Raw genomic sequence first — 21,210 nt, 5'->3', positions numbered from 1 at the left:
GCTTCTCACAGGGCTTTTCAGAGCCTGTTTTTAGGAAGTAGCTGAAAAATGTGCATGTCCATTTTTCTTTTCTGCCCAACAAACCCAACCTTAATCTCTCTGTACTTCCTAGGAGGAGAACAACATTGTCCACAACCAGAAGGTGGAGATTCTGAGGAAGATGCTCCAGAAGGAGCAGGAGAGGCTGCAGGTACTGGAGTTGTGCAGGCTGGAGAGAGCTGGGGGAAGTGATGCAAAGAGGGGTTGTTAATTTAATTTATTAGCAGAGCTGTGGAAAACAGGCTTTGTGTAGCAGCTCCTTGGGTGTGCAGGTGCTAATTTCAAAGACACAAACAATTCCTTTGCAGATCCTGCAGGAGGAGTACAGCCGAACCCCCTCCACCCGCCTGCTCAAGGAGATCCAGGAGGCAAAGAAACACATTCCTCAGCTGCAGGAGCAGCTCTCCAAGGCCACGGGCTGCACTCAGGTGACACGGGCTCAGCCTGCTCTGGGGAGTGCTCCCAGGCACAGTCCGGGGGCTGGATGGTGTTCTGGGTGATGCCTCAGGGTTTAGCTTTTCTATTTTTCACATTCTGTGCTGCTTCAGTGTGTGGGTCTGGGGTTCACATGAGGGGATGGTGAGCTCTCTGCACAGAGCAGGGAGACAAAACAATTCCTGCTCCAGCTGGGCACCAAGGACAAATGATCCAAATCTCAGCCCCAAGAGCACAAACAATGTGGGCTGGAGAGAGGAAAACAAGCAGGATGGGACTGCATGGGCTAAAGCTGGAATGGGACAATGAACTCCAATGTGCCAATGGAGCAGAGCTGATCACAGTGAGAGCCCCCGGGAGCGCTCGTGCATTTTGGGACCATTTTGGTTCATCCTGGGTGCAGCCCTGGCTGGGCTCTGGTGCTGCCCAAGGTGGATCCATGGAGGAGATCCTTTGAATAAATCTCTGCTTTATTCTTTAGCTCTGCCCAGCTCTGCTCTAGGCCAGCCTGCACAAGGCATCATGAGCAAGCTGCAGTTGCTTGGACAGGCAGGCTGCACCCTCTGCAGCTGAGATTTGAATTTGGCACTGTCTTCTTAATCTTAATTCATTTAGCAGTGGGCTCTCATCTCTGAAAAACCTGCTTTGAAGAACAAGTGCAAGCAATGATGTGTTTATTATCTGTCAGTGCAACTTAAAATACACCCATTAAGTCATTCTTGGAAGCCTTAAAAAATTTTGTTGTCCCTTTTGAAAAAAAAAGAATTTAGGCTGTGTCATTTTCCCCTTTTCCCCTGTGTTAAAAGTGCTGAAAATTCGGTGTGGTTGTTTTCTCTTAGAAAAACACTGCAGCCTTTTCTAGATAAATTAAGGTTTTGTGAGTAATGTGAGCTGCCTGGCTTTTCAAAGAGTTGATTTTTAAGGCTGGTCTCTTGATATTTTCTGCTTTCATCTTTGCAGGATGGAGTCCTGTCCTCCAGGTCTGTGTCAGAGTCACTGCAGATCAGCGAGGGGGAGGCAGAGAGTGGAGACAGTGGCAGCAAACTGGATTTCAGTGGTGACAGCCCCTCCAGACCCAACAGTGACATTGCTGATGTGAGTGTGGGGCAGCCCCAGGGCTTTGCTTCTCTCCCTCTTGCATTTGGGTTTCCTTGGCAGATTCTGTGTGTGTGTTGTCCTGTGCATTACTGGACCAGGCTCCTCAGTGCCCACCAAAACCTTTTCCCTATGAAAACCTCTTATACTGGACTGGTGTTAGAGACTGGGAGAGAATAGATTCTGGGGGTTTTATCCAGGATTAGATTGTCCTGCCATTAATCCCTGTAACCAGGCAAAGATGGATGCCAGCATGTTTCTCAAAACTCATTTGCCAATTAGAGCATCTTTGAAGGGAATATTCCAGCTGCAGCACCGTGACTCAGATCCAGGCAGCTTGCCCTGAAAGTGGGAAAGAGCCTTCCTTCCACCAAATCAGCTTCAGTTCCTGCCACCAGCAAAGGCTCTTGGCTTGTTCTCTCATTAGTTATCAACCTGTGTGCTCCTGTGCTCTCCCTTGGTGCCTAATCCTTAATTAAGTCACTGTCTGATTAGTGCAGGGGAATTGAGACTCTCTGCGTGGATTTAGCCTGAGTTTGTTGATGAACTTAAGGATGTGGGAGCTAAATTTGTCCCAGCAGTTGGAAGTGAAAGGGAGGTGGGTGAGATGGAAGCATCCACGACTCTGTTTTGAAACATTCCAAATCTGACCACATCACACTCAGTGTTTGTGTTTAATAAATGCACAACAGAATTCATAATTATCTTCCTAAGAATCATCATGCTGTCAGTGCTGGGGATGGTGTTTGATCAGTGCAGGTGATTGGCACACCAAACATTCCAGCTTTGCAATCCAGCTCTGAGGATTTTAAGGATCAGGGGTGAAGGAAAACCTTTGGAAGTGGAAAGAGTTCTGCAGCTGGGAAAAAGCCAGGCTGGAAAGCAGCAGCCTGAGCAGTGGCCTGGCTGGAGAAACCTTTGGACACGCTGAGGATGAGCCAGCAGCACGTGGGTTTTGCAAATAAGGCTCTGCTGGGCTTCCTGAGCAAGAGGAGTGCTGGCAGATGGGAGGAGAGAGCTGAACTGTGAGAAGAGGTGGAGAGAGCAAGGAAAAAGCCAAGGGCTGGGGATTTTTCAGTTCTGCTGCTGCTCACTGACACCAGATTTCTGACCAAAACTTCTGCATTCACTTGAGTTTTGGGGTTTTATTTTGTTTAACTGTGCCTGTAGGACACAGATTTTACCCTGGTTTTTCACACCTCCTTTTCCTGTGAGAAAGGAGAAGTTTTTTGGCTGTTGTGGCTGACAGACTGCACTGTGCAGTTCTCCCTTCCCTGGATTTGCTGCTACTTACCACAACTGAACTTCCCTTTTTCCCAGAGCCCTCGCAGTGGCCTGAAGGAGAGGATTTATCCAGATGAGAGCCCAGAAAAGGCTGAGCTTCAAGACACTGTGAGTACAAGACATCAAGTGTCACAACAGCACCTCCTCTAACAGGCCCATTAAAATCTTGCTGCTTTCTAAATGGAGCATGCCTGAACTTTGCTTTAGAAAATAAAATGCAATTAAAGTGGTGCAGGGAAAGTTAATTAGCAGAGTAAATGTTTATGGAGCTTAGGAGCAGGGCCATTTAGAGGCAAAAAATACCTGATCAGCAGTAAAACAGCTGGGCCTGGAATAAGGAGGGCAGTTGCACATGTTTTATTCCTTGAGTCCAGCACTTTTTTTAGGATGCTCACTCATTTGGGGGCTGCCATTTCCAGCAGGGCTACAAGTGGAGCTCAGCAGGAGGTGCAGAGCTGTCTGAACACATCATCATCCTTGGGATGACTCCTGGATTCTCCTCCCCCTCCTCTGCTTGTCCTCCCAAGGCCCCATTTCCCCCTCTGTGCTTGGTGTGCTCCTGGCTGCAGGTGATGCAGCTGCCCTTGCTCCCCCTGATTTGATGTTTGGGAATGTTTGGATCCTGGGAGGGGGCTGCGAGGTGGAGGTTTTGAGGAGTTAAAATGATCAGAACGTCTCCACGTTTTACTGTGAGGGACGATCCCAGCTTTGTGCTTTTCTTCCCTCTCTTCCCAGGACTCCCAGTCCAGTGTTGGAAGTCCCCTGTCCCGCGTGGGGACTCAGATCATTGGAGCTGAGGATGATGATTTTGACACGGAGCAGGAGCAGGTGGGAATGACTTTTTGGCCTTTTTTCCCCACCAACCAGAATTCTCTTCCCCTCTTCCTATACTGCTGAGTACTTCTTGTATGGTGAAACAAGAATTTGGGAATGGGATTCCTGTTGTTGCTGATCTTTCCAAGTAGAAACATTTGGGGAATTTATGACAATATCCATCTTTGAGTCTGTTATTTTTCTTTCTTCTCCAAACTTCAAGCTTTCTAGGAATTGATTTATTTCATTTTCTTTAGTTTTTGTTAAATCCTGAATTCTTGTCACAGCAGCACAGCTACCACCTATTTACTCTGAATTATTTGAGCTGTCCTTTCTCTTCTTCCTGAGTAATTCAGATGTAATTCCCTGTGTCCCTGCAGATTAATGGGCAGTGCAGCTGCTTCCAGAACATCGAGCTCCTGAAATCCCGCCCGGCTCACCTGGCTGTCCTCCTGCACCACGTGGTGTCCCAGTTTGACCCTGCAGCACTGGTGAGAAGCTCTGGAATTGTCTCCCTGGCTCACATTTGGGAATCTTCACCAGAATTTACCAGACCTCACTGCCATGACCTGGCAAGGAGGGAAATGCAGACTCTGTGCAGGCCTGAGGGTGATAAATCCTCATTTATTTCCTCAGATAAAGGGAAAAACACAAAAAGAATTGTTCCCTTTACGTTTGGCTGCTTACAAATAATTCTTTGTCTCCTGAAAGCCTCTCATTCCACCCCAAGGTGTGCGATTAGTTGTCTTCAGGGAAGGTTTGACCTCTCTGTGCTCCTCTTCCAGCCCCTTCCCTCTGCCCCCATTGCCAGGGCACCTCCCTGAGGAGCTGGGAAAGGTTTCAACCCAGCACTGCTGAATTCCTTGAAATACTGGAAAGAAAACTTGGAGTCTCCATGGTTTTCACCTCATTTCTTGCCCTCCTGTTCCCCACAGCTGTGCTACCTTTACACAGACCTGTACAAACAGACCAACTCCAAAGAGACCCGCCGTGTTTTCCTGGAGTTTTACCAGTTTTTCCTGGACAGAGCTGCAGTAGGTTCCTCTTGTTTTCCTCATTTTTACACATCCAGCAAACTGACCTTTCTCCACTCACCTGAACTGTGAAAAACTGAGGGGGTTAAAGCCCTCCAAAAGAAATAGTTTTAAAAAATCAAAATCGGAATAATGTTCAATAAATAACTTCCTAAAATGTAAAAATGTAATGAAAGTTTTAGAGTATTTTTGTTGAAATGTTACCAGGGAATGAATGGCCTCAGATGCCTGGTAACAAAGGAAATCCCAGGGGATTTGTTGTTGATAGGAGAAATAATTTAGTGGTAGGTAAGCAAGTTCTGGCTCTTCTACGTTGCTTTTTTAGTTAATAATTGCTTTGGGTATTGATGTGGCTGTTCTAAGGATTGAGAAATTTTATGTCTCTGTTGGAAAGCTGAGAAAAACCTTTGCTGTCATGAATTAAACTCCCAGAAAATGCAGCAGAGCTTTATATACCACATGTTCATCTTAAATAATCCTGTGAATTAGAATATATTCATGGGAGTCTCCCCTTTTCAAACCAGTAGGTGCTCAGATTGGATGATTTTGGCTTTTGAGGGAATTTCCTGGAGTGGTTTGTGTGTTTTATTGGGGTGCTGGTTTCTCTGTGGGTTCTCCCAGCCTTTCTTTCCTTTTGCAGAACCTGAAAGTCCCAGTTCCAGAGGAAATCTCCTTGGAATTAGGTAGGGTGGGAGTGAAGGGCAGAGAGAGGGTGGGTTTATTCAGGGAAATGACTTCATTGAAGTCATTTATTGAAGGTGGGGACTGTTCCCAGAGGAACAATTGGTGAATTTTCTGCCTCCCAGACAGGAGAAGGCCAGAGCTCCTCCCTGAAGAGCTGCACCGCCAGTTCATCCAAACCATGCAGGATAAAGTCTGTCCAGAGGTTCAGAGGAACCTGGAAGATTTCAGGTACCAAAAGCTCTCTGTGGAGTTTTCCTTTTAATTCATATTTGATTTCAGGCAACATTCCAGCACAGGGAAACCTGAGGGAGATATAATTCCTCTTGGGTTGCATAGGAATACACCAGGAATATACCCAGTGGGCAATCCTTAAATCAAGTCATCAGTTGCAATCCTAGGGCTTGGATTCTTCATTCCTGGAAGTTGTGTGAGGAAATGTCAGAGTATTTTTTCTTAGGCTTTGTTGTATAAATCTCTCTTACTGATTGTGTTTATAATCAGCTTGTATTTTTTTTTTTCCTGTCCCTATTTTCCTTCCCTTTCCCCTTTGGGCAGGGAATAATCCCCTTTACAGAGCTCAAGCTCAGTCTCGAGCTGCACCAAGGGAAGTTTAGGTTGGATATCAGGAAGAAGTTTTTTACAGAAAGGGTAATAAAGTTCTGGAATGTTCTGCCCGGGGAGGTGGTGGAGTCACCATCCCTGGGTGTGTTTAACAAAGCCTGGATGTGGCACTGGGTGCCAGGGTTTGGTTGAGGTGTTGGGGCTGGGTTGGACTCGATGATCTTGAAGGTCTCCTCCAACCTGGTGAATCTGTGAACTCTGTGAGCTGTTACAGGCATGCAGTAGAAGTTGATAATTAATTTGCTTTTTCATCTGGAGTGCTAAGAGCTCCATGCCAAGCTCAGCAATTATTGTAAATGCAGATGAGCTCAGTGGGAAGCAGTGATGATGTTTGACTCCAGTTCAGAAGGCTGAATGATTTCTTTATTAGAACTATGCTATAATACATTAATATACTATTTAAAGGAAATACTAGAACTATATACTTACTTTTCTTACTACTGTATTTAACTCACAACTTGTGACCCTCTCTGAGAGTCCAGCCACAGGTGGATTGGATTGGCCATCAGCTCAAACAATCCTCACCACAATTTCATTAAGCAATTACCTAAGGTAAACAATTCTCTAAACACATTCCACATGGGAAAAACAAGGAACAGAAATAGAAGTTGTTTTCTCTTTCTTCTTTCTGTGCTCCTCTATGAAAAAAATCCTAAAAGAGAAAAGCACGTGCCTGCCACAGGCAATGAAGTATTTCATACCTGAAAGCCTCATGGGGATCCTTTAAACACCCCAAAAACCCCTCTGTGACGACACCCAGAGTGCCACAGGGCAATGTCCAGCTGCAGGTTTTGCTTCCTGTGCCCTTTTGCAGGCAGAAGAGGAGCATGGGGCTGACCCTGGCCGAGGGGGAGCTGAGCAGGCTGGACGCGGAGCGGCTCCGCGACCGCAACGCCGTGGAGAAGGAGAGGAGCTGTGCAGAGCAGATCCTCGCCAAGATCGAGGAGGTCCTGTAAGTGACAGCAAACAGGGAGGTGGGGGGAAAAAAAAATAACGTCAGAGGTGCTGCCTCAGACGTGGGAAAAGCGGGATGGAGCAGTTGGGGGGTGGAATTTGGCGTCACTGTGTTTAGGTTTCTGCCCCGAGTGTTTGTTGGGGGATGACAGCCAGGGCTGAGGCAGCAGGGAAGTGAAGGCTGTTTTGTCCAGGAGGCTGCTGTGAAATAGTGCAGGGAACGCTGCCATTGTCAGCTTGTGCATTATTAGATCACAGCCCTTTTCCTGCAGAAACAACAGCTTCACAACCCATTTTCTCCTTTTTAATGTGGGCTGAATCCAATTTCCACAGCTGAACCTTCACTTTGAATTCTTGATTTTATTTTTTTCCCCCTGCTGGGACTGCTGAACATTCTAAAGGACACTTCAACGCAGCTACTGATGCTCTGGGTGGATGGGACCGGGTGTTAATTGGGTTCTGAGTTTCATTTTTAAACCCTTTCTTGTTTCTAGGATGACATCTCAGCCTCTGGAAGAAGACAAGAGGTAATGGGAGCTGGGGAGCTCGGGCTGTGTTGTGCTGATGGAACAAGACAGCCCTCTCCCGGCTGTTCTCCAAACTCCTGAATCCCCTGGCATAAATCATTGGAATTCAGAGCATCAGCCTCTTCTTTGCTGATGTTTGTTGCCTGTGTTTCACATCTTAAAAATCACTGTCACTGAGAGTTTGTGTTTATTTTTGTTTTGTGTTCTAGCTGCTTCAATCTGCTCTAACATTTATTTTCTCTGTGTGCCTTGTCCTGTTGTTCATTTTTTATCTGAGCAGCTTTTCCTCCTATTTGCAGTAACCTTTTACTGCTGCTTATTTTTACCATGACTCAAAGCTATAATGTGGCATCAAATATGGTTTTAGTGTAGAATTTTAGGACCTTCTGTGTAATTCTCAGAATTGTATTTTCACCTCCCAGGCTTCTGTGTGTTTTATCATGGAATGATTTGGGTTGGAAGGGACCTTAAAGATGATTTAATTCCAACCCCTGCCACAGGCAGGGACACCTTCCACTGTCCCAGGTGCTCCTTGGACACTGCCAGGGACCCAGGGGCAGCCACAGCTTCTCTGGGCACCCTGTGCCAGAGCCTCCCCATCCCTATATTCCATCTTTATTTACTCCATAATTTACAAAATGATACATTCTGATGTTGGCTGAGCTTTCCCATTATCTCTGGGAATTTATTTCCGTTCATTTCATCACTTGAATTTAAAAATGAACTTCTCAACAGAACCTTGACCTTAATTCTGTTGACTCAACGCATTTCCCCAATATCTTTCCCTTAAACCTCGGTGGTTTTTCTGTGTTTGGCAGCTCCACGATGCAATATGTGATCCTCACCTACATGAAACACCTGGGAGTGAAAGTCAAAGAGCCTCGGAACCTGGAGCAGAAGCGGGGCCGCATTGGTTTCCTGCCAAAGATCAAGGTAGTGCTGCCGTGGCCACAGAGGACTTGTGTGCAGTTCAAGCCCCAGCTGTGCAGGACAAAAAATTAAAAATCGCTGTGATTTTTGTGTTTCAAGAGGATCTGGGATTGCTGAGCTGCACAGCAAACCTAAGAGCTGAAATTGGGTTCTGCACCTGTTGGCAGAGGCGTGGATTGGAAATAATTGGAATGATTTCCTTTATTTCTGAATAAACTCAGAGATTTCACCTTGTTTTTGGCTGTTATTAAAACTTTCGGTGAGGAATATTTCAGAGAACACAACCTTGAACCACAGGAGGGTCTCATTAAAGCTGTTGCCTTGTTTACTCCACTTTTTTTCTGGAGAAACTTACCCAAACCCTCCTGGTTTGTGATGCAGGAGAGCTCTTCTCCCTGCCACCCCCACTTTTCCAGTTATATAATGAATATTTCCACCAAAACTTCATCCCCGTGGGTGTGATCCCTTGTCTCCCACAGCATGGGGGTGTTTCTGGTCACAGTAGCTGCTTATTTTCATCAACATTTCAGCCTCCTTTGAAATATTAAGAGAGTTTCCAGCAGTTCTGCACTAACCGAAAAGGTGAAACAGTGTGAAACCTTTTTAAGCTTTGTGTCCTCTCCCTTCTGCAGCTTTAAAGAACTAATTAAAATCTCAGTAAACAGCTGGATTTGAAGCAGTGAGTGATGAGTTTGCTTTTCTTTACCCGCAGCAAAGCATCAAGAAAGAGAAAGAAGGAGAGGAGAAGGGGAAGAGGAGAGGCTTCCCCAACATTCTGGGCCCCCCAAGGAGACCAAGCCGACATGACAGCAGTGCAAGTATGTCAGCCCAGGAAAGCCCTGTGCCCTGCTAGCCTGAGGGGCACAGAAAATCCCTGCTGCCTTCAAAAACGCATGCCAGGAGCCCTATTTCCCCCATCCCCCCCTTCCTAAACCTCATCCCACCCATCCTGCCTCACCCCATCCCAATCCTCACGATTTGGACCCCTCTTCTGCCAATTCCTTTCCTACCCTGTCTCACCCTGAGGGGCCGTGGAATCAGATTTTGGGCCGTGGAATTGGATTTTGGGCTGTGACTGAGGCATTTTGTGGTAGGATTGAGTGATTTTCAGTAGAGCTGAGTGATTTTAAACTTCTTGTTGTTAAAGCCCAGCTTTGAAGACGCACAGACCTGTTGTGGTCCTGCAATGCTGCTTCTCTCAGCATTTCAGCAGGGTGATGATTCTCTCTGTCCAGTTGGCAGGGCCATGGAGATGCAGAAGCCCAGGCACCCCAAGCACTCACCCACAGCCTCTTCTGTGAGCCCAGAGCCCCCCGAGTCCAGCAAGATGCGCCAGAGTGGCTCCTCCAGCGATGGCACAGATGCCCCCTACCCCCCTGCCAACCCCATGTCCCCCCTGGCCACGGGGCCCTTTGCCTCTCCAGAGGGCAGCAAGGACAGTGACACAGGTAGGGTGGAATGAAGAGTGGTTAGAGGCTGTGCTGTGGACAGGGTGTGCAGAGCACTGATGCAACAAGCCGGGCCAATTAGGCAATGCTTTGATGTCGTTCGAGCTGCTCTTCCTCAGCTTAATCAGCTTTCCTCAATTAGGGGATCTTGCCACGAGCAGCAGGGGTTGTTAGTGGGTTCTGCCAGCGTGGCATTGGATCGTCCAACAGGAAAAACCCAACAGGTGCCACCTGAAGCTTTTGTCACTGAGATTTGTTCGTAGCAGCCTGGGAGTCGAGTTCCTCCAGCTCTGAACCTGGAATGAAGAGGCTCTGGAGAGGCTGGGAGGTTCTCTGGTGTCCTCTAACTTGGTTGCTCACCTTTCACATTTATCCTGTGTCCAGGTGTGAAGCAGCCTGGGGAAGCCCCACCTGCCAGTGACTCCATGGATGGCACCCCCCGCACACCCAACAACACCTTTGAGTTCCCATCTCCTTTGGAAAACCTGCAGGAGGAGGAGGGAGAGTCTGAGAGGTAACTCTGGGTGCTTGAGGGAGCCTTGAGAGAGGGTCAGGAAATCTTGGAACAGGTTGGAAAAGATCATTGTGGAGACTCCTTTGTCAGTGTGACAGTGGCTGCTGCAATTCAGTACATAGAATGACAGTGGCATTGTTTGTGTTAAATATTGTTGGTAGAATTAGGAGACTTTGGCTTATGTCTCTGCTGTGATAGAGAACTGTCAGCAGAGGGGACAAAATACTCTGCTTTGGAGCTCAGACCACCATTCTGAAGTCGTTCTGAGCAGGGAGAAATTCAGGCACAAGCTTCCCTAATGATTCCTTTCCTTCCTCGCAGGATGGTTGACATGGGAACACCGAAGCCTTTTCGCAAGTGAGTGTGCTTAGAAATGTTTGAACTTGACGGAATTTGTTTGGATTTCAAGCGGTTATGAAGCAGAATGCAGCAGTGCTCATTGTTCTGAGCCAGCACAGTTGTCTGCATGATCTCTTTTCTTTAAGAACACATGAAATCAGACACTGGCAGCCATTTGTAGGGCAGGTGGAGCGAGTCATGCAAAAATACCCCTTTGATCTGAGAGTGAAGTGGAATGATTGCTGTGTCCACTGATTTGAATGGATGGGAGTTGGGTTAAGGAGCAGAGAGATCCCTGTTTTCCTTTTCAACCTGTGTTGCTGTTGGTTCTGTACCTGCAGATAGACAGAGGCAAGAAACTGTAACCTGCCCTTTTCACTGCCTTGGTATCTGACTGCAAACGATTTCATCTGTGCCATTAAAGGGAAGGTTATGAAAACACTGTCAGAACAGTCAGTCTGCAAAGGGCAAAATTAGAGAATGTGCCCAGAGGTTCAGGCATCAAACAGCCTCCAGCTGGCAGGGACAGTGTGTTCATAAAGCTGATTGATGTACTCAGCTTTTCCCTGAAATGGGAATTAACTCACTTTTTTCCTCCTCCCATCAGGATGGACAGTGTTGGCTTTGCAGATGTGCAGAGTGAGGATGAGCTCTATGACTTCGACATGGACATGGACCCTCCCAACTGGCAGCAGCTTGTGAGCAGGGAGGTGCTGATGGGGCTCAAACCCTACGAAATCAAACGTCAGGAAGTGATAAATGGTGAGACAGAGGTTCTGTCCTACCTGGCCAAGCTCAGACTTGAAAGCTTCCCCTGGAGCTTTGAAGTTCTTAAAAATTTACAATTAGGTTTTTCTTCAGTGATTTTGTGAAATAGTGGCGGGAGAATTCTAGAACTTTTGGTTTGAGGAGTTCTTAGCTGTGAAACTCATGCTTGCTACTGGGAAATAACCTGGGGTGAGATTGATCCAGTCCTTAGAGGAGAAACAAACAATATCAAGTGGTTATTAAATATTAAGGCACTGAAAGGCCAGTTTTTTTAATATGTTCTATGAAAGAAAACAAGAAAAGCTTGTTTTTTTGGGAAGCAGGTGATGGAAATGCTCCTCCCAAACTTCAGCAGATTTGAGCTGCAGCTCCTGCAGAAGCCTCTGCGCGGATTTGTGAGCTCACATCTGTTGGTTTGGGGTAAATGATGGAATTTTACAAACAACTCAAGCATGGAATTACAGCAGAGCCTGGAATATGGACCAGGGGGGGAAATGCTGCTGAGGGACCTGCTCTGAGCTCACCTGTGGCTGCACAGCTGCACTCCTGCTCTCCCTGTCTCCCCAGAGCTGTTCTACACGGAGCGAGCCCACGTGCGCACGCTGAAGGTCCTGCACAACGTCTTCTACCAGAGGGTCACCAGGGAGGGCATCCTCAGCTCCAGTGACAAGCGGAAAATCTTCTCCAACCTGGAGGACATCCTTGGGCTGCATGGTAGGAGCAGCTGGACGCTGGAATTCTGGCTTCCAGTGGCTGAAAAATTGAAGCAAAGGGACTCTGGGACACGAGGCAGCTTTGCCCAATGCTTGATGTAGAGCAGAATTCTTCAGGACACTGCCCTGGGCTTACTTTTGCTCACACTTGTTCCATTTCTGATTCACGAAGATATTTTGATGAGGAATCGTGTCCAGTGTTCCCTTTCCTTATCTGTGTTGATTCATGCTTGATGAAAGGAGCAGCGAGCTTTATGGGCCAGGGTTTGAGGTACAACTGCTCCTGAAGAGAGCAGAAAACAGATTTATGAAGGCTGATGTCTTTTTGTTTCTGAAGGGTGGCCCGTCCTCGTGGTTTAGGGAAAGGACTGCTCACAGGAGGAATTTCAGCCACTGAATAATCAGTTGTGTGGCTTTCTGGCTTCTGCATTATTCCTGTTTATAGAAAAATGATGTTGAGCCTCAGAAAAGATAAGTTTGGAATGGTTCTTAGGGGTCATTTGAAGCCAGGTGAGACACAAGTGCCAAGGAGTTCCATCACATTTTATTGGATATTCTAAATGTATTAAGTTGCAGGATATTGTTTGTTAGCTAATTAAAATTATTTCAAATCTAATCTTCTCCTAGAATAGCTTTTATGTTAAATGCTGAAAGTTAAGCCAGCATTTTGACCACTATTAATAAAATTTACCTTTTTTTTTTCTTTGTTTTTAAGTTGCACTGAACGATCAGATGAAATCTGTCCGAAAAAGGAATGAGACTTCTGTCATTGGCCAAATTGGGGAAGATTTGCTCTCCTGGGTAAAATTCTTTTAACATTTCTTTTATCTGAAAATAATGTCTCATGGAATGACCAATTGAGCCAGAGGTTGGAGGAGGTAATTCCCAGCAATGGGAACTGAAGGGCTGCGAGTTCTGGAGCCAAAACAGAGCTGGAGGATGAGGGGGGAAGGAAAGGAGGAAGAACTCAGAGGATTTTCATCTGACTGGAGATAAGAGTCATTTAAGGCACAAGAATAACATCCTTAGGATGTGTGGGTAGAAGACAGGTACTTTTGGGTACATAAAGGTGAGAGTGGGATTTTGAAAAATGCACGATTTATTTTAGTAACACTGAAATGTGAGCCTGGTGTTGCCTGCGGTGCAGTGAAAAGATGGTTAAAAATACTATTTTCTAATCTCAGAATGTATAAATTTGGAGTTTATAGTGCTGTTGCAGGCTTCACTTTTGAGATCTGTATGGAGAGATTTGGCTGCCCCATCCCTGGAAGTGTTCAAGATGTATTGAGGTAGTGGAAAGTGTCCCTGCCCATGATGGAGATGAGCTTTAAAATCCCTTTCAACCCAAACCAGTCTGGGATTCTGTGATTTTGGAGGGCTGGTTTGAGGGGAATTGAAGACTTTGAGATGTAAAGGTCTCCTCTGGGATGACAAAGCCTTAAACCAGGACAGAAATACCTCCTCATTTTTGTCAATAATTCCTTTTTTCCCTGGCGATCCCAGTCCTGTGTGCTCTGCCTGCTGAGGGCGGCTCATGCTGAGCTTCAGCCTGTCTAAACTTGGCTTTTTTGGCTTTCTGGCACAGTTTAGTGGAGCAGCAGAGGAGAAGCTGAAACTTGCCACTGCCACCTTCTGCAGCAACCAGCCCTTCGCTCTCGAGGTCATCAAGTCCCGCCAGAAGAAGGACTCGCGCTTCCAGACCTTCGTGCAGGTGAGTTTGCCACAGGGCTTGGAGTTTTTCTCCACCAGGCTTGGAGTTTTTCTCCACCAGGCTTTGAGATTTTCTCCACCAGGCTTTGAGTTTTTCTCCACCAGGCTTTGAGTTTTTCTCCACCAGGCTTTGAGTTTTTCTTCACCAGGCTTTTCAGTTTTTTCACCAGGCTTTTCAGTTTTTTCCACCAGGTTCCGAATTTTTTCCCCTAAGCTCTTAGTTTCTCCACCAGGCTTTTGAGAGTTTTCTCCACCAGGCTTTGAGTTTTTCTCCACCAGGCTTTGAGATTTTCTCCTCCATGTTTGTGAGTTTTTCTCCACCAGGCTTTGAGGTTTCTCCACCAGGCTCTGAGTTTTTCACCAAGCTCTGAGTTGCCTCAGCACAGCCCAATGAATCCTCCTAGATAAAGTTCTGATAATTAATAGCAATTATTAGTGATGTCATGGCTAAGGCTGCCTTCAGCTGGGGACCATTTCCAGCACTGTATTTATCTCTCTTGGTGGTTTCTGGAGGGAGGAGCCCTCAGTTCTGGGGAGTGTCCTGATGGAATGCAGGCCAGCACAGTGTCCCAGGCAGGAGATGCCATCTCCCTGGAGGTGGCTGCTGCCCAAGGATGCCAGATCCTGTGGGGCAGAGTGCTCAGAGTGCCAGGAGCAGCAGACAGGTGCTGCACAGCTGCTCTGCCTGCCAGGAGTGAGCTTTGGCTCCACGTGGCATTTGCAGGAGAACATTATCTCCATTAGCACAGGCTGGGAGGAGCTCTGGGAGTACACGGGGAGTTTATCCTGACAAATATCCTGTGTTTTGCTGCGGTGTGAAAGCCCAAACTGATGTGTTCCCTGGGTGCTGCTGACTGAGATGGATTGGGGATGGGCCCGTGCCCATGGGGAGTAATGAGGGGAGGAAGGCACTGCTGCTGTGATGAGCTTTTCCTCTGGGTAATTGCAGATGGAGAGGGGATGTGTTGTCTGGGTGATAGATCTTGGCATCTCTTGTCTTGTATTTAATTACTGGCAAGTGAAGTAATAGATGTTTAAGTGATGAATAGATGTTGTGCATTCAGGTAATTATGGCCTTAATAAAAATGACAAATGCAGATATTGTGCTGTTGAAATTTAGGATGCTGAGAGCAATCCCCTGTGCCGGCGGCTGCAGCTGAAGGATATCATCCCCACGGAGATGCAGAGGTTGACTAAATACCCCCTTCTGCTGGATAACATTGCTAAATACACAGGTAAAGCCTTCCCACTGGGACTGGGGCACCCATCTCAGCAGGTTTTTTTAGGTAAATGTGTTAAATAACACTTTAATTTTATTTCTCTCTCTGTATTCATTGCGACCTCACTGCTGCCTCCTGCACAGGAGGTGTAAAAAATAATAATAAAGAGAAAAATCCAGTGTTGGTTCCTCCTTAGGAAAATAAAAAGGAAATTCAGTGTGAAGTACCTGAATCTATCAAACCTCTAAAGCAGCACAGAACGTCCTCGTGCTCTTGCAGAGGGTGGGGTTTAATTAGGCTTTGTTACACTGAAAGATACTTCCAGCACAACAGGTAGAAATGGGATAAATAATAGCACAAAATGCCTTCCCAGCTTTACTATCTGATACCTGCTGCAGAGTAATTTCATTACTCATAAAAATAGACTGCAGCTACAAGTTCCCTCTAATCCTAATTAGGAAAGCATGTGATACTCCATTATCTTTTACTGGTTGATGTTCCTGTTAAGTGAATTCTCACTGTGGCTGCTGGTGCTGGTGAGAATTGATGGGTTCACCTGTGCCTGTACTCTTAGTAAGGATGTTAGGATTTTGGTAAGGATTTTAGGTTTCCCAGATTATTGTGAGTAGTTGTCACAAGGCCCTAAAAAAGGAGAAGTAACAATTGCATTATGTGTGGTGATGTGCAGGTCACAATCAGTTCTCTCCTGTCACAAATCTCATTTTTATCCCTATTGCAGTGCTTTTGTTGATAGACTTCTCTGTGAGTTTAACTCCTCTTTGCCCAATTTGAGGCCAGCAAGCTGCACTGCAGGGCTGGCTGGTCAAACCTTTGCTAGGAAGCACTGTCCCACTTGTTTTTATTCTTGCAGAGCTGCCTGAGGAGAAGGAGAAAGTCAAGAAAGCCGCAGATCACTGTCGCCAGATCCTCAACCATGTGAACCAGGCTGTCAAAGAGTCAGAGAACAAGCAGGTGGGAAGGCCAGAGTGAACACCCAGGGCTGGGGACAGCAATAAAGCTGCACTCTGGGGAGTTTTGCTGCTCCAAGTGACCACTTCCTTGCATTTCCTGCAGCATTTGGAGGATTATCAGCGGAGACTCGACCTCTCCTACTTGAAGCAGTCCGAGGATCCCATGATGGATGAGTTCAGGGTGAGTGAGAGCATCAGAACCAGCCCTGTGTGAATGGAGTTGGCAGCCCTGTCGTTCACTTTGTGCTTCTTCTGATGCACAATCAAGTGGTCTTTGGAGATAAATATTTCTGTGTGAAAATGAAAACAATTAGTCTCAGAAATGTGAGTTTTGCCACCTTCCTGAAGATTTCTGTGGCTCTAACAGCTCAGTTCTGCACATCATGGTGCTGATGAAGCTTGTCAGCTCTGAGCAACAAACCTTTATGGCCTACAAGCTCAAGCACTGTATCCCAGAAGAGATATCTGGCAGATAATGAGATTATTGTGGATATTTATCTCATGCGAGTGCATGTCTTAGCGATGCTGTTGGAACTGGGGAGGCCTTGGGGAGCCCTGAGGTGTAACAGTGGAATTGGCTTTAAAAAGAGAGCTTGTACAGAAACGTGGGAGATCCACACAGCCAAATAAAACCTGAAGTCCAGTATTAAAAATATTCTGTTTCATGGCTCCTGTAAATCCCTGCAGTTTTGTTGGAAGCTGGTTACCTGCTGGTTTCTTCCCCATCTCGCTCAGAGTCAGTGTGAATCAAAAAAAAACCAAAACCCAACTTTTCTGTAAAACTGTGTCATGTATCCTTCCCCAAATAAACTTGCAAGCATTCAGCAAGGGAAGGAAGAACTTCTGGCAGCTACGAAAATCTCGCTGTCATTGATTGTAGACTCTGAGACTTGGAAGGGATGAATTGTGAAAATTGTCACTTCTGCTTGCCTGCAGATCTAAATGTCACAAGCACTGAAGTGCCTGAAGAATCCATTGACATTACAAAGCCTGTCAGATCATTGGGATGATTTGTAAATAATTTGTAGGCACACTTGACTTGCAAATGGAGTGCTGCAGCATTAATCAGTTGTAATGCTGGAGCTGAATATGGGTATTGGAAAAGCTCCTCCTAGGAAACAGGTGACATCCTAATGCCCCAGGAGCTTGATTTGGTGGGAGGATTCCCCACTCTGTGGCACTTGGCATGTGGAAAAGAGCAGTGGAAGAGGGGAAGTGATAAACAGAATCACTGACAAGATTTTGGGTTCCCTGCTCCGTGTTTCTTTTCCCAGCCTGGGTTTAGTTGCTTAGCTCCCAGCTGGAGTCCCTCTGGCATTCCTGTGTTTTATCATGACTTGCTTCTGTGGAAATTTCATTTTTTTTCTTTCCCCTGGTGACAGAACCTGGATCTAACAAAGAGAAAGATGCTCCATGAAGGGCCCCTGACCTGGAAAGTGAATCGTGACAAAACCATTGGTGAGTCTGGGCCATCCCCTGATCCCCTGCCTCTTGGGTGAGTTTGCTGGGAAGGAGAAGAGGGAAAAGCTCTGCTGCAGCTCCCAGTTATGCTTCTTACTGCCACCTCTAATAATGCCTGTGTGCTTCTCTGAGCTGATTAAATTATTCTTGTCAATTCTGAAATGTGCTGGAGCATCATTAGGGCCACGCAGGGACACAGCAGTCAGTCATGAGCTGATCCAGTTCCATCTGTAGCTTTCTGCTGGAGTTTTCACCAGGAAGATTTGCAAGCTTTGCCTGGAATGGCACAGCACTGATTGCTGCCTCTGCATGAGTAATCAGAAATGCAGCTTTCTGCTTTCTGATGGGAATCTTTTAACTCATTCTGGGCTTTTTTTGCATTCTGGGCAGATCTGTACACTCTGCTGCTGGAGGACATCCTGGTGCTGCTGCAGAAACAAGATGACAAACTGGTGCTGAAGTGCCACAGCAAGATCCTGGCATCCACAGCTGACAGCAAACACACCTTCAGCCCCATCATCAAACTCAACACTGTGCTGGTTCGCCAGGTGGCCACAGGTCAGTGCAGCCCACTGAGAAAGCAAGAAGAGAAGCCAAAAATAAAGATTAGCTCAGTTGAGGAAGATGATTTTGTGTAGATTTTCAGAGTAGAACATGGAAAACTGCGTAGGCTTAATTCTTGGTTGTCCAACATCGTGCTTAGTATGGATGAGCTGTTTAACTTCTTTGCATCAGTAATAGGCATTTGCTTGAGTTTTAAATAGACCTCTAAATGAAAGTACTCTGATTGTGTTAGAGGAAAGGCACTCTGCAAATTATTAGAAGGGAAAAGAGGAGAAATGGAGCTTTTTCAAAGTGGGTTGAAATGAGTTTTTTCCTTTGAGGGCACATTTCTTTGATAGGACAAGGTCAGTGTTTCTGTATTAGTGTTGGAGAGTTATCTCATGGATGTTTTCCCTTGCTTTGGGCTGGGGTTATGTAGGAATTTTTGGGAAGCTGTGTGGGACCTGGCAGCTGTTTCAGTTCCCTTCCCTGTGTTGGTGCAGATAACAAAGCTTTCTTCGTCATCTCCATGTCGGCGACGGGGGCTCACATCTACGAGCTGGTGGCACAGACTGTCTCAGAGAAGAATGTGTAAGTCCTGGGGTCAACTCCACCTGCTGCTGGCTTTGTTGGACCTGAGAGACCTTTTACCCCATGAATTCCCTGAGTTCCTTCTCCAAACTTAGCTGGAAACCTGGTGGTCCTGCAGGAAGCATCCGTGGATAGTCCCTCCCAGCTGGCTCACTCCAGACTCTTTCCTGACCTCCAAAACGCTTTTGTCTACCCTTAAAATTCTGGGGTTTTTGGGCCTGACTGCCAGATCAGACACAGAAATAATCCTGCATCTTCATGCAGCAGCAGAGATGTTTGCAGATTTACGTTCTGGCATCATAAACACCCCACTGCGGGAATTGGGGTATAAAAGCTTTATTGGGAGAAACTCTTTTCCCCTAAAGACTACACAGAGATAGATGTGTTTATGGGATACCTGTTGCATGTGTTACACTCCAGTGATGTGTGAAATAATGCTTTTTTATGTATTTGTATATCAATTAACTGGTTGATCTGACAAGTGATAAGGCCCTGTCTGTCATTTCTATCTGCTGAAGAGCATCCAGGTGAGCTGAGCTTTGTGCTGTGGTGATTTCAGGGTGCTCCTGGGGGGACTGAATGTAACAGAACTTCAAAAAAAAAACCCCAAAGACAGTTATTTTTGGTAAAAAAAGCAGTAATAATATCAACTGGGTTTAAGAGGATTAAATAGAGAAATGCTCATTCTGTTTGACTTGCTGCATGGTTTTATTTGCTGTTTCTGCTGCAGCTGGCAGGACCTTATAGCTCAGATGGCAGGAACTGTGAAGATGGGGAGCAGCAGAAGAGTGATCCCACTGCCTCAGTCGGGTCCTGGCGAGTAAGTCAAACCTGCAGGAGGAAGAAAAGCTCATTTTTCTTTCTCCAGCACCCCTTTTCCTGCTTACAAATTGCCCTCCAAAGCATGGATTCCCCTTCAGATGAAGCTGACTGAAAGGATGTGTTTGTTCTTCCCTCCCTGCAGAGAAGAGCGTGAGGAAGAGGAGCAGCAGAAGCTCAAAGAGCAGCATGACATTCCTGCCAGCAGCCTGCAGAGTCCAGGTAAAGCAGGGATTCAGGGAAGTGGGAGCAGGAGATTTGCTGCTCCACGGAGTGCAGCTGTGCCCAGCCGTAATCCTGGGGGATTGGGGATCCTGGGGCAGCTTTGAGATTTTTCTGGAAAGAGGTGATTTCTTTACCAGTCATTCAGAGAAGTGATGCTGAACCTCTTGGAAATGCACCTTTTCCTCTTCCCATCTGATTTATAAACTGCTGGAGAGTTCTTTTAACCCTGGAAAGAGCTGGCCTTGTAGCAAAGCCATGCTCAACAACCTTATTGTTTCCAGAGTGCAATTTTCTGCAGGTTCATCCTTGTTGTTTCACCTGAATTTTTGTTTTTTGTCCTCTAGATAAAGATTTGGGCCTGGAGTCTCCCTTAATACTGAACCCTCAGTCCTCTTCAGCCATCATGTCTGAAAAGGCCAAGGTGGAAGGGCTGCTGGGGGCTGAGGCACAGTTTGAGAAGGTGCAGCAGGCAGAGCTGGCCCTGAAGGACTCCCCTGCCTGCTATCAGCACCCAGCCAGCAGCTCAGCCCCGGTGCCAGAGGGGCAGTGGGCACGGGATGCCCTGAGGAACTGTGAGTACCACCCTGGGGTGGGGCTGGGAGGTGGAATTTGGTCAAACAGCCCATTTCCATTCGTCATCCCCCACCCTGGGCTGGATTTCACACAGAAGGGATGTGAGTTCTGAATCCACGCACTGCCCCTCCCTGGGCTTTAGGCATCTCCTTGTTTTTCTGGGGTTTTGTGTATCAAATGAGGGTGATAACGAAATTCTGCCATCCGTGGAGTGCTTTGATGGCAGAATTGCATTGCAGAACTTAGTGCCCAGTGCCATAGCTGGTCAGCAGTTTTTAAAGACAAGGCAGTCAGCCCTGGCCTTATTTCTGCAGCACTGGAGCAGGACTGGAGATGTTGCTTGTGTTGCACAATACCATTTTCCTTTTTCTTTTTTTTTTTTTTTATGTAAAATCCTGCAAACTGTTAAGCTCACTTACATCCAGAGCCCAGGCTCAGATTTCTCAGATTTCCTGAGTACTTGAGGTGGTTGGGTCTAATTAGATCAACACTTGTGCGTGTTGAGAAGTTTTCCTGATGGACAAGCCATTGTTTGAAATTGTTTTTAAGGTTTTTAATCACTTCCTCTGCTCTCCTTTCAGAGGAGGAGTTCAGGGCTCTGCAACCTGCTGGATCAGCTCTGGCACTGTAACTCCTAAATATAACTCCCTAAAATTTGAATGAATTCATTAATCCACAGATCTCTCCTTGGCAACTCTGGAAGGGACACAAAGTCCCTCAGTTGTACTTGGAGGGAAGAGTCTGTGGAATATTTGCTTTTACCAAAATGCAGAACTCTCACATCCTTGACCCCAGTTGCCTTTTCCATCTCTCTGTCCAAGCAATGAAAGTTCTCTGCACTCTCAAGAGTTATCTCAGACCTTTAATTCCATTTATTCTCCTTCTTAGAGGATTTAAAG

The 21,210-nt window shown here is 46.4% G+C and overlaps 1 protein-coding gene across 5 annotated transcripts in view; it reads left to right on the top strand.

Annotated features, from left to right (window-relative positions):
- The window catches only part of ARHGEF12 (Rho guanine nucleotide exchange factor 12), an 81,011-nt gene that overhangs the window by 48,574 nt on the left and 11,227 nt on the right, over positions 1 to 21,210 (top strand). For all 5 annotated transcript variants that reach the window (XM_068172159.1, XM_068172162.1, XM_068172160.1 and 2 more), the window contains 29 exons: positions 113 to 190; positions 348 to 467; positions 1,435 to 1,569; positions 2,890 to 2,961; positions 3,589 to 3,681; positions 4,047 to 4,157; positions 4,602 to 4,700; positions 5,341 to 5,383; positions 5,507 to 5,612; positions 6,820 to 6,957; positions 7,454 to 7,486; positions 8,305 to 8,419; positions 9,129 to 9,234; positions 9,652 to 9,864; positions 10,249 to 10,378; positions 10,700 to 10,735; positions 11,325 to 11,479; positions 12,053 to 12,199; positions 12,914 to 12,999; positions 13,784 to 13,909; positions 15,029 to 15,143; positions 16,000 to 16,100; positions 16,203 to 16,280; positions 17,482 to 17,557; positions 17,951 to 18,118; positions 18,607 to 18,694; positions 19,425 to 19,514; positions 19,659 to 19,735; positions 20,083 to 20,310. In XM_068172159.1, coding sequence (XP_068028260.1) covers positions 113 to 190; positions 348 to 467; positions 1,435 to 1,569; positions 2,890 to 2,961; positions 3,589 to 3,681; positions 4,047 to 4,157; positions 4,602 to 4,700; positions 5,341 to 5,383; positions 5,507 to 5,612; positions 6,820 to 6,957; positions 7,454 to 7,486; positions 8,305 to 8,419; positions 9,129 to 9,234; positions 9,652 to 9,864; positions 10,249 to 10,378; positions 10,700 to 10,735; positions 11,325 to 11,479; positions 12,053 to 12,199; positions 12,914 to 12,999; positions 13,784 to 13,909; positions 15,029 to 15,143; positions 16,000 to 16,100; positions 16,203 to 16,280; positions 17,482 to 17,557; positions 17,951 to 18,118; positions 18,607 to 18,694; positions 19,425 to 19,514; positions 19,659 to 19,735; positions 20,083 to 20,310 — 3,163 coding nt within the window. The remainder of the gene's footprint in view (positions 1 to 112; positions 191 to 347; positions 468 to 1,434; positions 1,570 to 2,889; positions 2,962 to 3,588; positions 3,682 to 4,046; positions 4,158 to 4,601; positions 4,701 to 5,340; positions 5,384 to 5,506; positions 5,613 to 6,819; positions 6,958 to 7,453; positions 7,487 to 8,304; positions 8,420 to 9,128; positions 9,235 to 9,651; positions 9,865 to 10,248; positions 10,379 to 10,699; positions 10,736 to 11,324; positions 11,480 to 12,052; positions 12,200 to 12,913; positions 13,000 to 13,783; positions 13,910 to 15,028; positions 15,144 to 15,999; positions 16,101 to 16,202; positions 16,281 to 17,481; positions 17,558 to 17,950; positions 18,119 to 18,606; positions 18,695 to 19,424; positions 19,515 to 19,658; positions 19,736 to 20,082; positions 20,311 to 21,210) is intronic.

The sequence above is a fragment of the Anomalospiza imberbis genome, chromosome 24 (genome assembly GCF_031753505.1).
Source record: "Anomalospiza imberbis isolate Cuckoo-Finch-1a 21T00152 chromosome 24, ASM3175350v1, whole genome shotgun sequence".
In the NCBI taxonomy this organism is placed as follows: Eukaryota; Metazoa; Chordata; class Aves; order Passeriformes; family Viduidae; genus Anomalospiza; species Anomalospiza imberbis.
This window is presented reverse-complemented; position numbering and strand designations above follow the sequence as displayed.